We start from the raw sequence: 18046 nt of genomic DNA, 5'->3' as shown, positions 1-18046 counted from the left end.
GGAAAACAAAGCGATGCAGAGAAAAAAACTGTATTTTTTGCTCTGGTGGTGTCTGTGGGGACACTTGCACACACCAATCATGTGGACACTCAATAAACCGCTAATTTCTTTTCCATTTATTTTTTAAAAATTTTTATTATTATTTTTTTTCATGTACGAGTAGAAAGAGAAATAAAATTGATGTGAGTGTGAGTGATTCATAATTTTTCTTTTCTTTTGAAAATGGTATTTGTTGTATATTTTCAATATTGTATTTTTCTTAACCTACGGTATTAAACTGTTTTTTCGTTAGAGAATAAGATCTCATATCAGCCTATCAGGCATGGTAAAATAAGATGCAATTAATATATAAGAGTTTCTAATTTCTAGTTCTACTACTAGCATTCCTGAGGTCTTTTGTAAGAAATTCAACACCTAATAATAAACGATTAAGTTTGGACATGATCGATGATGTTGATGATGAACCATGTTAGTCCTTTAAATTTTGTCCTTTTTTCTACTAGTTCTATACTACTAAACGGTGAAGACTAACTTAAAAAAGTCGAACGGTAAAAATTATTTAAAAATCATGTTACTTACAGGCTGGAATGCAAAAACTCAAAACATCCTAAAAGTCAAGACTCTTGCTATTATCCTCAGTTTCTTTGAAATCCAGTGTCATTTTCCCTTACTAACAAGTTCCGTGCATTTTTTCTTTACTTGTCACATGTGTGCAAGACAAAATCTTGAAAATGACACAATTTTTCTGGAGGTAAAATGACACATTTAACTGCACCTGAAATTAACTCGACGTCTTTAATATCGCTTTACTCTTCATAATTTAAAAGTCTTCACTTTACTTTTTAAAATTCGAAGTTTACTTCATTTTACCCTTGAAATTATATTTCAATACCATTTTGCTTCCTGAAACTTAAAAGTTGTCTCTATTAAACTAAAAAGCTCTACATTGCCTTAGGTATGCTAATTTTCTGTGTGAGTTAATTAAGTTCTTTTTTTATTTTTTCATCTGTTTAATTTTTTTAAACTTAATATTCTTTGATTATTGAATGTTAACGCATAATAAAGATTTATGATCAATATTATTGCATATGTGGCATAATCTTATTGGGTGTTGCATTCCACATATGTTTCAGAGAGTAAAGTTGTGACTTTTAAGTTATGAAGGCAAATTGAGATCAAAGAGAAATTTTAGGAGGCGGAACTAAAAATAAGCATTTCGCACCAGAAAGTTTAGTGGGGTGATTGTCATCACAAAATGGTTGTATCTACCATCCACACCCTAAATGTGAGATGATGTTAGTTAGATATTTTGGGTGTGGAAAATATTCTCATCCATATTATATTATACTACGTTACAACATAAGTATGAAAACAAATAAATGCTTATTATTCCTCATGGGGGCTCTCTAAGATTACACCTTGGAATTCTAATTACAAAATTGGAATAACCATCAATCATCCAATACTCATCAAAACAAATAAGACTTGTCACGTGTTTGGTGAAAAACAGGTAACAAATTGTATTATATATCCCCATGTTAGTCCTTATTTTTATATGGGGAAATTTCTTTTATTTTAGTTTTTTTTTTCTAATGATTATAAATAAATAAAATAAAATAAAAAAACCTAATTGCTAATGATTAGGGAGATCCACACGTGATAACAAAATTAGTCAATTGAAGGCCAATGAGGATTTGTTGAGTTGGTAAAGAGCGCTCTCTTAGTTAGACCAAGGCTTAGGTCTGAATCTCGCTACCCGCAATCCCTCTTAGTGGGTCATCTGTAAACCTTAAAAAACTTACAATATGCCCTACCCCAGGGATGGGGTAGCCTCCCCTCATCCTCAACATTTTCACAGCAAAAAAAATGGTCAATTGAAGATCTAAGAGTGGGTGGAGCGTCACACTCGGGGGAATTTTATGCATGCAAATGAAATAGCTGACATTTCGCAAGATTATTTGCCTGCCTCTAGTTCCAAAGTTCATCATCACACATGCTCAACTTTGTGTGCAATTTTCTTTGAGTTTTTTGGCATTTTTTTAGTTTGTGGTTGGTTTTGTAAAATTATTTAAGAGGATATTAAATAACATCGATCTCACTCATTGTTTGGCTTTACTAACGAAGGGACATTTTTAGGTATTAGTGGCATCGATTGGAAATTGGAATGATAAATGATATATGACATGATTAATATTTAAATAATCCTCATTCTTTTTCTTTCTTTTTTATTGGTATGAGGTATTCAATTGAATGCATGAATTATTTGTCAAACCAAAAGTAAATGTACATAAAATAAATGCCATTTGTTGAAGAAAACGGTAGAATGGCATATGCAAATTGGTCTCTATTCAGTTAATTCTGCTATAATAAGTTTTTTTCATGAATTATGTGTACGAAGAGGTTAAGGAGGGACAAATTCATTAATGACCGAAAACAATCAAGAACATGAAACGAATCACATTTCAACTAAAAATGTATGCGAACCCTACTAATAAACAAAATCAACATCAATAATAATGACTAATAATTCTAGAAAAAAATTTCAATTGTGACAACTAATACCTTGATAAACACCACCAAGAAACCGACCATGCCAATTCCTATAAACTTCGCTACAAGTAGCAGGACAATGGTTTCTTTTAGCCAAGCCATCAATATTAAATTGGAGCGAACACCACCAAGAAACCAACCATGCCAATTCCTATAAACTTCGCTACAAGTAGCAGGACAATGGTTTCTTTTAGCTAAACCCTAAGACGACTAATACCTTGACAAACACCACCAAGAAACTGACCACGCCAATTCCTATAAACTTTGCTACAATTAGAAGGACAATGGTTTCTTTTACCCAAGCCATCAATATTAAATTGGAGCGAACGATATCAAGGCGACACCAAAACACAAAACGAATATATTTGTTTGCAAGATTAACGTTTTCAACATGTAGCATAACTTTCATTTTTCTTTCAATTCACTCGATTGTTATCGATCTTCATCCCCTCGATTATACTAAAAAAGAAGTTGTAGATCAATGATTAAAACTAATAATCTTAAACAATAATGATCATATGTTTGAGTATATATGTTAACCAATTGGACTTGTTAATCATGCTACCAACAAAGGATAGCGACTGTTCTGCTGCTGCTACTCCTCAAAGTAAAATCTTGTTCTTGGTATCTTATAGGATTCCAGAGATTCTTCATCATATCCATTCATCTGTTATTTTGCAGTGAGAAAACATTTTAATTTTTTTGTTTAAAATTGAACACAAACCGTACATGACGAAAACTAGCCGCGCGATATCTAGTAAACACGATAAAGTGATCACTGGAATCCACAAAGAGGATCCAAAGAAGAACCTCATCCTCTTTATAATAATGCAAGATTATTAATTAATAATTATCTCATTTTTCAGGCGACAGCAAAAAGAAAGACAGCGTATCTTTTTTTGGGTGAGTCCAATTTCCGTGGCCCAGGCAGCCGCAGGGGGGTACCCCAAACCCAGAAGGCAGTTCATAAATTATGTTTGCAAATTTTGCATGCATGTACGGCTAATTGCAGTGGCTTTTTTGAACTGGATTTTCTCTTTTAATTAATAAAAAAAATAAAAACATGTGTTAATCGTGTCCTGGGGATTTTCTCTTTTTTGAATTGAATCCTCGATCGTTTTCCTGGGCATCCGGGAATCTCGTGATCGTGTCCTTTCATCGTAAATCATGAAATCATAAATCATTTAAAATTTAAAATTAAATATAAATAGTACTTAACAAAAACTGATCACACGATGTACAATGAACGAACACGATTATGAGATCCTCCGAATCCCCATGAAAAGGATCCGGCGAGAACCCTATTCCCTGGAAAAACATGTAGTTGTGCATGTAGGACCCTTTTTGTTTCTTCTTCCTCCCCTTGTTTTAATTTCCTTGTTCTCTCCTAGGTTTATGTGGGACCTTACAACTTAGAATTAGAATGACAATAATTTAAAGAGAAAATATTTAAGAGGGTTATCTGGCTATGACTGCTCATATCGAGTAAAATTGCATAAGGTCGAGTAAAATCTCTTTTTTTTTATGAAAAACGTTTTCTGAACAGATGAAAATAATTTTTAGAAATTGGATGTGGAAAAATACAGAATTTACAATTTCGAATTATACAAAGAAAAAGACAAAAAAAAAAAAAAAAGAGCGAATATTTTGAGTAAGTGTTTACATAATCTTTTTCCATCTGGATAAATAATTCATCGAAATAATGAATCACCATTGATATCGGCACATCTGAGATCGCCAAATGTTCGGGAATTCCTTTATTCACTAAAATCTTTAGAATATATTAGAATTTAGAATATATTAAAATATAAAATATATTTATTATATATAGATATGTATTATTTAATTTTTAAAAAATTTACATATTTATTATTTATTATATAAATAATAAATAATTATTGCGGACGACGCAGTCGGATAACTTGTAAATTTTTTCTTAACATTGTTTTCCACAACCTTTTTGTGTCATTTCTTTTTGGTTAAACAAAGACCAAAAGGATAGATGTGTTTTAATTAAAGGCTAACTTGCTTTGAAGAACAATTGTACTTTTTAAAAGTAATTAATTAACTTTTGGAACCAACGGCTGATGTGGCCACTCAACCAATTTTAGAAAATGTCAATGGTTGATGAGAAAAAGAAAATTAATCTTCTAATATTTTGAATCAAGCAAATATTACTCCAGAACTCCGTATATTCAACGTTCTAGATCACTGCATTCTACTTTAGGTCCTTAAATTCAACATTTTTCCTTCTTTTTTTTCTTTAATTCAAAAAAGAAACCAGCTAATGATTTTGTCAAGACATTCCACCTTAACAGGGGTCAGAAAGATTCATATAGGCATTTCAGTTTCCTCCTAACCACGTTGTGTGATTCACCAACGCCAACAATCAAATGCAAAATGTGTTATATGAAATACATGTATAAAATTCGTCTTTAACCACTAAGTCAACATTTTTCCTTCTGGCTATTCATTTTTTACTTGGGTCGTAGTCTTGCAGATAACTTACCCAATGAGCAAGCTCTTAATTGGTTTTCTATATGACATTAGCAATGAAAGGGATAGGAGAGAAATTTGAATGATACCATGTCTTTTTTTTCTTATCCGAGAAGGAATGATACCGTGTCTTTCTTTCTCAACCTTTTCTTTTAGTTCAACCGCGTTGATGTAGTTGAAAGAATATCGATGTAGAGAAGAAATATAGGTCGGTACATCATATATTATTATATAATTGAAAAGATTTTTTTTTTCAAGTGTCATTCTAATTGTATAATGGCATGTGATTTTTCACCTATATTCTAAACATATTGAAAAATCTCTCCTATTTGAGCTGCGAGTCATTAAAGTCTCTTAAGGCTATGTAATGGGTATGTGTTATTAATGTTTGGTTTTAATTACTGGAGTTATGAGAAACGTTAAAGATACTCTTAAAGTGAGACTCTTTATAGATTTTCTATCACCTCATAGCTTAACGTCAATTTCTGCGACAATATTACATAACATGTGCTAAAAACATAAAGTGACAAAGAGTTCATAGAGTGTCTCACTTTTAAGAAAGTCTCCTTAGCATTTCATCGAGGTATTTAGTGATGACAATCTTGTTTAAAATGTTTTTTTTGGTCCTTTTATTGGAATAAATTATAACATTTAGAAGGTTGTTAATCTCTCTTTGTTTCAATGACGTTCGAAATTGTAAATATGAAAATTATAAACATGTACACTAATATTCTTCAACTCTTTTATTCCAAAAAGAAAGTATAAACATTGTACATACGAAAGGTCCTTGGTGCAGACTTAGAAATTTAAATGAATAAATTATGTAGCCATCAATTCATTGATTCATTTCCCACCGACATTATAATCCAGTGGCATGCATATTCAAATCCAGATCCTCTTTGTGAGGATCTCATGAATCTGTAAATCATATCCCTTCATCGTACATTATGCGATATACGATACCTAATCGCACGATGCATGATAAACAAACACGATTTATGAATTCCTAAAACCCTCATCAAAAAGATCCGAAGAGAATCATATTCCTGCATATTCAATCCAACCCAGGACAATTATTGTCATCCTATCCTCCTAGTAACACATTGGGCAACCTAGCCTTCTTTTTGGACGTTGAGATTTGAATTTATAATTTCCTTTAAATAATAAAAAACCCGAGTGTCAGGATTGGTTTTGTGTTATGGAAATTATTTTAAAAATTGTGTTTGGTAAATGAAAATAAAAAAGTGTTTTTTTTGTTAAAATTATGAATCCAAAACAACAGAAATTAAAAACAGCTTTACTCCTATTTTTGAAAATAGCGTTTTTGTTTTTTTTTTCTTCACAGTACAGCAACTTCATACTAGCCCTCAATAAATTGAATGGAGATAGCTAGATGATAACGTACGATAAAATATATACCATAAACAACATCGTTTCAGACTCGATGGCAGAGCCAGACTTTGAGTGTGAGATGGATTGGGATGAAACTAAACAGTGAAGCTATCTAAAACCTCAACTCTTTCCAAACAAACCAGTTCAAAAAGGTGAAAAACCTTCTAAACAGACATGGGCGATCTCTAGCAGCTACCTGCAAATGCACAAAATTGGATTGGACTGTTGTGCTCCTTAGAAGACAGACTGGCCCATTTTGATTCTGCCTCTTGATATATCGGCCCACTTGGTTAATAAATAAAGGCCTGCACTTTGTTCGGGTTTTGTGATATTTTTATTTTGTGTGAAGGATAACTCACGGATTGATCAACACGCAAGTGAATTCAAAAATAATAATACTACCATACTACGACAACTCATATTTGATAAGCTTTTTTAAGTCGCATGGTTCATCATTCATAGCATCAATATTGTTTTCAACTTAATCATATATTATTAAACAAAGAATTTTGTCATAAAATGTCTCAGCAATATTAGAAATGAACCTTTTACGTATAATTTGTAAGATCTTAATTTGTTATTGTGCGACGAATTAAAGTGGAGTATCATGGGCCCAATTCGGGCCCACTTTATGTGTGACGTGGCCAATGACAAAGATGCACACCAAAACTTACGCCATCTTGGCATCTTGGCAGAGCTAAATGTCATTCGAGGTTCCAACTAGGCACCAGCTTAGACAGAAAATGGTTGTTCAGTCTAGTTGGAGTTGAACCGTCATTGGCAAGTCGGTTGAACCAGTTGGCCCGTGTCTCCCTTCTCACATCTACGCCATCCAATTATTTGCGTAACACGTGGCCCAATTAATCAAGCACGCGAGTATTTTCTCATTTCCCTTCAATCTTTGGATTGTAAATGGCCCTCAGGTTTAAGCTTAATTGCAAAACTAGCCCTTGATTTTTAGGCTTTCATTGTGCCGATTTTGACTGTTGACTCGCATAGTCTAAATTGGAAAACAAAGATGAAAGGTCAAACCATGTTTTTTTCTTCCTTTCTGTTCACTGCTACCACAACCACCAACTTTGACACCACCACTTTCCACTACATCACCATCGTCACCATTATCATATCCTCAATCGCCATCACTCTCGCCACCGTGTTTTGCCACCACCACCTCCACCACTCACCATCATTACGATCGACATTATCGCCACCGTCTTTACATGACCACCACAACTTGTACCTCTGCCTCCACCACCACTACCACTACCATAATATCCATTGGCATAACCCTGCGACCATGGTCATCATACCTCCATCGCTTATTGTTACAGACCCCATCTTGCACCACCATCACCACATTCTCCATTGCATTACCCTCACCATGGTCGTCACCACCTCCACCAAGTCCGCCACCGTCATCCATCCCTCTCAACCGCAATTTTCATAACCATCCCTCTTAACCATTGTTACTACGAGCATCCTCTACCACCATTGCAGCCGTCACTGGACCACCATTGTCCTCCACCTCGCTATTGCAACCACCTATATCCCGCCATTACTAACACTTCTATTCTCACCACTACTATCCCTACTCCACCCACCATTTCTATAAACACCACTCTCGTCTCAACCACACCACCCTTACCACTACCGTCACAATTACTACCAAAAATAAATATATGTATACAATTTTGGACATTTGGTATCAAATGCGCGTTTATGTTTTTATTCTCTAAAAATATTTCGGACTAAACTACCACGAATTCTCAAATTACAAAATCTTATTTATGTTGTCCTTTTGCAACAAAACATTTTTCACAACCCGTTTTGAAAAACATTATCCGACCGACCTTTGCCACTCTCCAAATGGCACAATTTTTCTCAGGAACGAAGAATTCTAACTTTTGTCACCCAACAAAAAAAAAAAGGATTTCAAATTTCCATAGAAAGTTGTTGACGGACGTGAACATGAAATATATACGGCATAAATGGCATTTCCGTAATCCCACAAAAAAAAATGAAGGTGCAATAACTAGGGCGTGGATAACCATGCCACCAGCGGTGTCGGACCCACGTCACATACGCGGACCGCCTTCATGACAACAAACAGCGTTTTTGGTAGGGAGCTTCACAGATAACTCCTATCACGGAAAATAAAAATAAAAAAGGAAAACTGTTTTCTCTACGCGCTTCAGATAGCGTGAAGAATACCACCCAAGGCCACGACCCATTGCGCGTGTCTCCATAATACATATCAACATTCTCATGTAAATCCAATTTCGAATTTTGGATTTATCTGCGAATAGAATGTTGATATTTCAATTTTCATCCTTTGTCGCATAATTTATGTCCCGCTAATGGAATTAAGATTTCTCTTGATTAATTAGAAAAAAGTTAATATTATCTTGAAAGATAGTGGAGTTAATATTCATTCGTATGGAGTTAAAATGTATTTTTTTTAATTTTGTTTTTAAACAAATTAAAGCTTTTGTATCAATATTTTAATTTTGTAAAACTAAAACGTCACATGTCATGGTCCAAAAAATACTTGTCTAACAACGAAAATTTCAGTAACAATGAATGTGATGACATGAAAGATGCTATAAATCTCAATTTTGCAAAGAGTTCCTTTCATTTGGTTCCAATCATATTATAAGATATAGTTGAGAAAATATATAGAATTATTAAATTTTCAAATATATTGTTTTTAGTATGAAAATATTTGCATTTGCTTAACAAAATTGATAGTGAATTGATAGGTTTACATCCAATGTAAGTTCATCAAATAAAGTTACAAAATCTACTCATGACGAATATAAACGATTAACTGAGTTGCTAAATAATATTACTAGAAATATGTGACTTAGACCCTGTCGGGTAAATGGCGTTAAAGAAACCTAATCATTAAGAGAATCTGTAACCTTATCATTTTTTTTTCCCGATATAAAAAGATAATAAATGCTAAGAATACTTTTAAAAATAAATTATTTATGTACTTTCTATCACCTAAATACCCATGTCAAAATTATAAAGTATTAGAATTCCATTTTTTAGCATTGTTCTAAAACTCTCTGCCTAACGCCTCCTAACCCCTAGGTAGCGCCTAGGTAGCTGACTACCATCCTGATTAATGTCTAGGCATTTAAAAATTAAGAAAGAGCGCTAAAACCTGCTGAGGCACCCGCCTAGGCACCCAATTGTTACTCACTAAAAACAGATAACTTTCATTTTGCATTTTATTTATTTTTTCAATAAATTGTAAGAAACTTGTTGAATACTTAAATGAACACACTTTTTATGCTTGTTTCCTATATTTTTATTATGTTCTCATACTTCATAACATATATGTCATTCTATTTTGTAGTTTATGATGAAATTATATATATTTTAAGTATAAACACACTTAATTACATGAAATATAATAAATTTACTTAAATCAACTTAGTCCTCTTACCTCAGCTTGCCGTCAGACTCACGCGTATCTTCTTTTAGAACCATTTTTTAGAAAGCCTCTCTCGCATTTATGAAGAAAATTATTATCTAAATCACATCTTTCTAGATAAGTGAGCTGTAGGAAAACCTGATTGTTTTCTATTTAACCCTTTCTTTTATGAAAAGGAAACCTAATTATTAAGGGAATAGGAATAGTTACCAAAACCAATAATGAAACCTTAAAACCATGGGGGACACCGCCCAAATTGTGGCGAGTGGTTTACACACACTACCGCCTCTTTGTCGGTTTGGTACTCCTTTTGCTTTTAGGTCTCTTCCCCTATAAAGTCCGTCCCTCCCTCCCTTTCAATATTCACATATGATCTCTGTAAATTCCTCTTCTCTCTCTTCTTCTCTCTCTCTCTCTCTCTCTCTCTCTCTCTCTTCCTTTCTCTCTCTAAGTTGTGGCCCAAGAGCCCCAAATTTACTAGTCTTTTCCCTTTAGGCCCTTGAGCTCTGAAAGCTCGAATTTTCGGATCTGAATTTTGTGTGGTCTCAGATGGCTGTTGAAGTTCTCAGTCCCAAGGATTGCCACAAAGACTCGTTCACACGCCAATCAGTAATGAATTTCAATCGGAACCCTAACCCTAGCCGCCTCGGCCGCCCCAGCCGCCCCCAGAACGACGGCAAGAACCGAAGGCCCACCCGGCCCAATAACCTCCCTCGCCCGGTCCAGAAGTCCCCGGCTCCCCAAAACCTCGTCATGGGCCAGGTCAAAATCCTCAAGCGCGGTGAAGAAATCCCCAAAACGGCGCCGGCTACACCACCACCGAAGCAAAATTTCAAGCCCCAAGTGCCGGCTCCGCCACCACAGAAGCAGAATCCCAAGGCCCAAGTTCCGGATCTCGGAAACACGAACCTGATGGGTCCGGCACCCGAGCGGGTTCCGAAGCAGACCAAAAACAAGGACTCGAACATGACTGCCGGGTTCTACGCCGGGTCGTCGTCGTGCATAGCCTCGCCGCCTCCGAGCTCTCTGCCTCTTCCGTCGTTCTTCGCCAAGAAGAGCGTTGTCTCGAGCACCGACGCTGCGGCAAGCGAGCTGCTGAAGCTTCTGCGGCTTAATTTGTCGTAGTTGACCGTGAAATTGCAGAAGTGTAAAGTCTTGGGTTTTGGCTTAACGTTCGAGATGCGTGGTTGTCGTCCGTCCCCTTATTTTTTCAAAGGGAAGGTCGATGAATTCGCAGTTCGATCTAACGCTTTTTCTCCTTTTTACTTTATGGGTTAGATAATTAGTGTGCAGGGATAATTGGATCGGCCCGGTTTAGTGTTTAATTATCATTTTGTTTTAGTTATTAATTTTTCTATTAAAATAGGCTTAGGGATACTTTGCCTTTTTGGTCTGTCTTGAAGATGGAGATTAGGGTCGGGTATTAGGAGCTGTATCTTCAAACTTAGGGTGTATATTCCCTAGTTTTTACGATGTAGTTGCAAATAAGTAAAGTCTAATTTAGTTTTTAAATTCCATGTATATCATTTTCTATTATTAAGGTGTTTTTTCCTCGCACAATTGTCTAGAAATTAATTTGCTGGAATATGAAGTATGAACTGAGGATTTTATTTTATTCTTTTTTTTTGGTCGAATGATAAATTTTGAATCTTTGATTGATTAGAGGTTAGATTAGTTTCCGTACAATTTACAAAAGATGAAATTCGGAAAAGCTGGGGAAAAAGCACTTTGGGTTGCACAGCCGTAGAAAGCAAAAGATGAAAGCAGGTGCAAGTGTCCATGAACTCTTTTTCTGTGCCCCTTTCGGCCCCAGAACTTCACTTGATGTCGGTAGGATTTGGCATGAAAACTGAAAACGGACTCTAAACATGAACCAAATTATGATCCAAGGCCCTAAATTTACCAACGGGATCTAAGGATTTATAAATCGTGTTTATTATGTAGTTAATTTTTATTAGGTATTATTTATGTTTAATTTTAAATAAAAAAATTTATAATGATTTCAGACTGTACGATAAACAAACACGAGTTATAAATTTTTAAAATCTTTACAAAGAGAATCAAGAATCCGGATTTCTGAATTTAGTACCAAGTTTTGGAGGATAGTGATGATGTGACTTAAACTGGTTTAATTGCTGGTTTTTTGCAAATCAATGGGCTATATAGGCCAAAACACTTAAAAATTGTTTTCAGTTGAAATCATTCAACCTTTGTAAACAACTTAAAACCTTTTCTACTGCTTAATGTTATGTACAACCAGTGGTAATAATTTGAATATAACTCGTCACCTACGGCAGTGGAATTTGAAACTTTTCACTTTACCATAGTGCAACGTGGCCAACAACATTAAACTTTAGGCTTATTTTTTGGGAAGAGGATCCTCTTTGGGATCCATTTTAGGATTTCCTCATTCTAACCGTGTATCATATATTGTGTGGTCAGTTTTCATCAAGTATTATTTTTGTTTAATTTTAAATAAAAAAAGTTAAATAATTTTTGACCGCACGATGCACGATGAATAGATAAGATATGAGGATCCCTAGGATTCCCACAATTTAGATCTAGATGGGATCCAAATCCTATTTTTTGTTATGCCTTTTAAAATTCGACTTTAATCTCACTTTGACCCCTAAAACGCAAAATGCATCACTTAAACTCCTGAAACTGCTGATACGGTGGCCACATAATTGTTATATTTTGAAAACTCAAGAAAATAGTTTTCAGATTTCCAATTTTAATTTTTTCGAAAAAGGATGTGATTGAAGGAGACTTGAAAATTGTCATTGAGGCGATCATGGGAAAGTGTTGCATTCCTTGATGGATTCGTGCAATTGTTGAAGATATCAAATAATCAAATGGCTGACCTCTTTTTTTTATTTTATAAGTTAGAAGCATATTTTTAGGGAAGCAAATTTTGTAGCGGATGCAGTCACCTCATGTGGGCTCATGTTTGGAGTGGATGTGTTCCTTATGGAGCTACCAGTGCTTTGTTGTTTGACTCTAGGGGCCTTGATGTTCCCGGGGTTTTTCCCTCTCTTAATTTTATTTTCTTCCTCAAAAAATCTATAAAACTAAAAATAAAATGGTTATTAAGGGACTTCTCACCTATTTACAAACAAAATAGGGTAAGTTGATAGGGCATGCAACAATGTTAAATGGCCGGAATGGGTTTTTCATGGAACGTTTTGAGCATAACAAATCTAGCGGACATGTAAAAGCTCCGTGGGCCTTGTCTACCAAAACAAATAAGGTGTGTGTTTTTAGGAGACTAATCCAAGAACCTGAATCTTTATGGGCTCGGGTTCTGAAGGGCAGGTACTTTTCGAAGGGTGAGGTATTGTCGGCTAAGAAGGGTTCACGGGCATTATGGGCGTGGAGCAGCCTTCTGGAGGGACAAGCTGTCATCTTTCGTGGAGCTTGGTGGCAAATTAGCAATGTCTTCTGGAAGTTGATGTGGAGGATTCAGTCCCACAATGGTGGTTATTCAGTGAAATCCAGCTATGCCTATGCTTATTGCCATATTCCTAGGGGTGTGGAGCTTCAGCATTGTCGGGGGCAAGCCCAGCGATCTCATCAAATTAGCAATGTCTTCTGGAAGTTGATGTGGAGGATTCAGTCCGTGCTGATTGTTCCAGTTGGTCGCCCCCCTCCCTTTGGAACTATCAAGGCAAACTTTGATGCCGCTTGGTCCAACGGGAATCGGGAAGCAGCCATGGGTGTGATACTTCGCTTTTCTGACGGTTTTATTGTGAACAGCAAGTCTGCTGTTTGCTTTTCAAAATCTGCACTCGAGTCGGAGCGCGGGCGGGCCTTCATGCTGCAATTGACAACGATATCCAGGATGTAGTTTTCGAATCTGACTCCCAAGAGCTCATTCATGGCATAAATCCAGGATGTGTTTCAAATTGGACTTTAGCTTCGCTTGTATTCTGTTCTCTCCCCTGTCTTGGCCCTGCCGGGGTTGAGTTTCCCTTGGTCCTACTCATTGCTGTCTTCGCCCTTGCTCTGTTTTCTGTGTTTATTTTCTGGTTTTCTACTATATCTGTTTGGTTCCTCGGCTCTGCCCCTAATGAAATGTCCTTCATCAAAAAAAATAAATAAATAAATAACGATTGCAAATGGTAAATTGTCCTGGTTGATATGACATTATCTTTTACTCATTGCATCTCAAATTTAAATCCTTATTCGTTTTCATAATGTAAATTTGAGTAATAATAATAATAATAACACTCGTAATAATAAAACAGAAGCACGCTATAGTTTGATCAAATAATGAGAAATAAGAGGAGTGAAGACTTTTAAAGTTATTGCATTTGTCAGTCAGTTCCTTGCAAGTAATGTTTTGGCAATAAAGTCTCACCCTTCGATATTTATGAACATGAATGTGTCCACAATCCACATATATTAACGACCCTCCATGCATTTACCGTTTCACATCAATACTTTACACGCAACGTTGTTAGCCTTTATTAAATCGATTCTCTCAATAACTAACAAATTTATGTTTTGCCAGCATTTAAAAATCCTGCAACTTTTTTGGTATGGCAAAGTTTCAAGACGGAGTTTACATTAGTCTCGGTTAAGGACATGCAATAATCTACGCTTCACGCGGTGCACGATTCCATATATGGTTTCATTTTGCATCGTGATGGAAGACATGGATTACGATCATGAGCTTTGATCTTGCTACTAGGCATTTGACTAAGACATGACATAATCTACACAATTTTATGTACAGTAAAAAAGAGTTGTAACTCACGTGATTGAAAATGAAGTCCGTATTCGGATCACTCCCCGCCCATATCGCTTGTATAAACATAAAAATGTGATCAAGGGGTGTATATTAAAACGTGCACTACTTTCCTTAACAATCTTCTCTTAACCAGACTTGTAAGACTGCAAAGTTACGTCCTGCACTTTTGGGGCTTCACCAACTGCATTTTCTGCCTTCACCAGCAATATTTATGATATTTGCTAAAGGCTCTGAAGCTGATTCCCAGAAACGCAAAACTTTCTCACTACACTTTCTCAAGGTATCATAAATATAAAACATTTGTGTGTGTGCGTGTGTGTGTGTGTATAGGCGGTATTGAAAGGTCGAAATTTCATAAACCCGTGATTAACTGCCAACAACTTTTTACTGTACGTATATAATGTGAAAGTGTAAAGGAAACGGTCGTTTTTAGATCAGCAAATTGGGCCACGAGGCTCTAATTTTGTCGAATTACACTTCAACGTTTTAATATATTACAAAGTTGTACATTTGTTAAGTAGACTGTTTTGTTAACCATTAACTAATAACGTGGCAACACGGAACCTACACCTGGAATGGCATCGGTGTGTTTCATATCACATGGTTAGTCGGTTTGTGGAGTGCTTTCAACATTGTCAAATCAATAAGTAACGATTTAATTGACAACAAAATGTGTAAATTGGCTGAATGTCAAAACATTAGGTGTAATGTGAGAAAATTAGAACTCGTGCTCATTTGAAATTAACCCTAAACCTCGAGAATGTAAATAATTATTTCTCTTTATCTTCACTTGTAAGTGAGAGGTCTTAGGTTCGATTCTCACCAAAGACGAATTTGAATCACATTATTATCGTTTGTTAAAAAAAAAAAAAACCTCTATACATATAAATAACCATTTAGCTTTAGTTGCAAATTACAATTTAGATTTATATACACAACTAACAAAATTAATATTGATACACTCAAAAAAAAAAAAACTTTTGATTTACCTACCAAGAGAAATGGTTCCGACATTAGGAACCGTCCAAAATAAGATATTTATTATTAAAATAGAAACGGATATTTTCTTGATTAGTCACCTCTATAAAAGTCGCTTAGATTATGCAAAAGCTAGAGAGATTTTTCAATGTGATCGATACACTGGATGATACATAATATGCTATTATACAAATAGTGGGATATATGTGCTAAAAAATTAATAAATTAAAAAATAAATTTTCCCACTACTATTAAAACACGTGGGGTACCACTTGTGTTCCCGTTACAACTAAAAATTTCTCCAAAAGCTGAACCATATGCAGTAGGACCAATACATGAGCCTAATATATAAGTTTCTCAAAATCTAATGGTTTGTTTGATGGACTGGATGAAATTGGCCTTGGAGATAGGATTATATTGACAGGGTTTGTAAGATATGACTTTGTACCTCATGTATAAAGATAGGTTAAATAACTCATTCTATTGCGGATTCATAATCCATCTTGTCAAGTCTTGTTCATTTTACATTTGACACGATAAACAACGGATTTGACTCAAGTTCCTCATAATTAATCACAACTTATCCCATTGAGCTCAGCATATGAGGCCTAAAAGGCAACCTGATCACTAAAGCTTGCTTAGCTTTTAAAGTTTTTGCCCTACATTTTATTTTTAACACAAATGATATTTTACACTAATTTACATTAAAGAAAATAAGAGTTTGAATTCGAGACTAAGATAAATCCACCACTTACTTTGTCCGGCATCTTTAAACAGTCTAAAAGAAACCTAATTCTATAACTTCTCATTGCATTTTACCCATCCTCACTTTAAAACCCTTCTGAAATAGCCTTGGAGATAAGATCAATTTTTATGTGACTACCAATTATTTGTTTTTGTGACTTATAATGTTTAGAGTTACCTTATGTGGTAAGATTCTTATGGAAATTATTGGGAGTTTGGAGCAATCACTTTTCCCTTTCAATCCATTGACAAGCACTTCATGCATAAACGTTGTCCACCTAACTTTCTAATAATGGTTTTTCCAACTTCAAATATTTAGGGGACAAAGATTGTCTGCCCTCCCACTTCTGATGCCCTTTCATGCCCTTTTGTTTTGTCTGCCCTCCCACTTCATGCATAAAATATTAACGTGGCTAAGCCGTGACCACACAAACAGGAGGGCACGGGTGGGCACCGGAAGTGGGATGGCAGACAATCCTTGTCCATATTTAGGAGCCGTTTGATAACTATATTGTTTTTAATTCTTATTTTTCATTTTTTTTGGAAATTTAAAACTAAAATCTTATTTGGTAATTATTTTATGTTTTCATTTTGAAAACTCAAAAAAGTAATTTTCAATTTTTTTTTATTTAAAAAAAACTGAAAATTAAAAGTATTTACCAAATAAGATTTCAGATTTCATCCTTTAATAATTCACTTGAAGAATGTCAATGGCATCAAATGAAATTATTCGATAACATTTGAGAAGTGCTAAGAAAACTTTCAAAGTGAGACTCCTCATAGTTTAACGTCAATTTTCATGTCAACATCCTAAAACATTGTGCTAAAACATGAGATGGTAGAGAGTTCATTGAGAGTTCTATTATTGAGAGAGTCTTGTTAACATTTCTCATAACATCTTATTGGAATGCTACTAAGGTATCTTGACATTATCAAGTCATTTTTTCATCTCAACTATATTAAAGAACCGTTTTTGTCAATTAAAAGAGGTTGAAATAATAATTTGGTTTTTATTCATATTCAATAAGAAATTCAAATAAAATCATGAACAATAAGGTAATTTTGCACATAATTTTTATTATTGTTTTTTGTCTTTCCTCATCCACATATCATCAAAACATAAGAAATATTGTATATTTATTTATTATGAATTGTAAATTATGTCTCTCTCATAAAAAAAAATATAAAACATTACCAAAAAAAAGTTCCAACGTCCACCACTATTCACACTAGTGGTGTGTGGGACAATGCTAATATTTATTTATTCGACCTAGTAAAAGAAAATTATTAATTGTGGAACTAACTACAATACATACATGTATTTAATCAATAATTATCTAAACTGTGCTATTTTTCTCCAACTTACATGTGGCCGCGTTGGAACTGTTCAAATTCATTGTCACTTAAGAAAATGGACAAACCAACATGTCTAAACCATTTTAGGCAAGTTGGATTTGACGTTTTATGGGTTGGGCTTAATTGATTTCTTTCTTTTTCATAGTGTGAGTACAAGTGACAAATATTCAATACTTAAAGTCAAATTAGGTGAATTTGATATTGTAAAATCATAGAAACTACTTTATATATAAATTTCACAATTCAAATTAAGTATTAACAAACAAGGGCGTTCAAAAGTCATTGAATTTTAAGTATATTTATCCCTCTCTCTAATATTTATGTATGTTTAAGAT

General features: G+C 34.7%; 1 protein-coding gene across 1 annotated transcript; it reads left to right on the top strand.

Moving 5' to 3' along the window:
* Positions 1-10429: 10429 nt before the first annotated feature.
* On the top strand, positions 10430-11005 carry LOC103946822 (pollen-specific leucine-rich repeat extensin-like protein 1). Its single transcript, XM_009357616.3, has one exon. The coding sequence runs from the start codon at positions 10430-10432 to the stop codon at positions 11003-11005; it is 576 nt and encodes a 191-aa protein (XP_009355891.3).
* The last annotated feature ends 7041 nt before the right edge of the window (positions 11006-18046 follow it).

This window comes from the organism of the source record quoted next, unplaced genomic scaffold (genome assembly GCF_019419815.1).
Source record: "Pyrus x bretschneideri cultivar Hongxiangsu unplaced genomic scaffold, Pyrus_bretschneideri_v1 Contig1, whole genome shotgun sequence".
Classification (NCBI taxonomy): domain Eukaryota; kingdom Viridiplantae; phylum Streptophyta; class Magnoliopsida; order Rosales; family Rosaceae; genus Pyrus; species Pyrus x bretschneideri.
This window is presented reverse-complemented; position numbering and strand designations above follow the sequence as displayed.

Excerpts from the sequence above, each read along its gene's own strand:
- LOC103946822 (XM_009357616.3), top strand. The coding sequence starts at position 10,430 with ATGGCTGTTGAAGTTCTCAGTCCCAAGGATTGCCACAAAGACTCGTTC.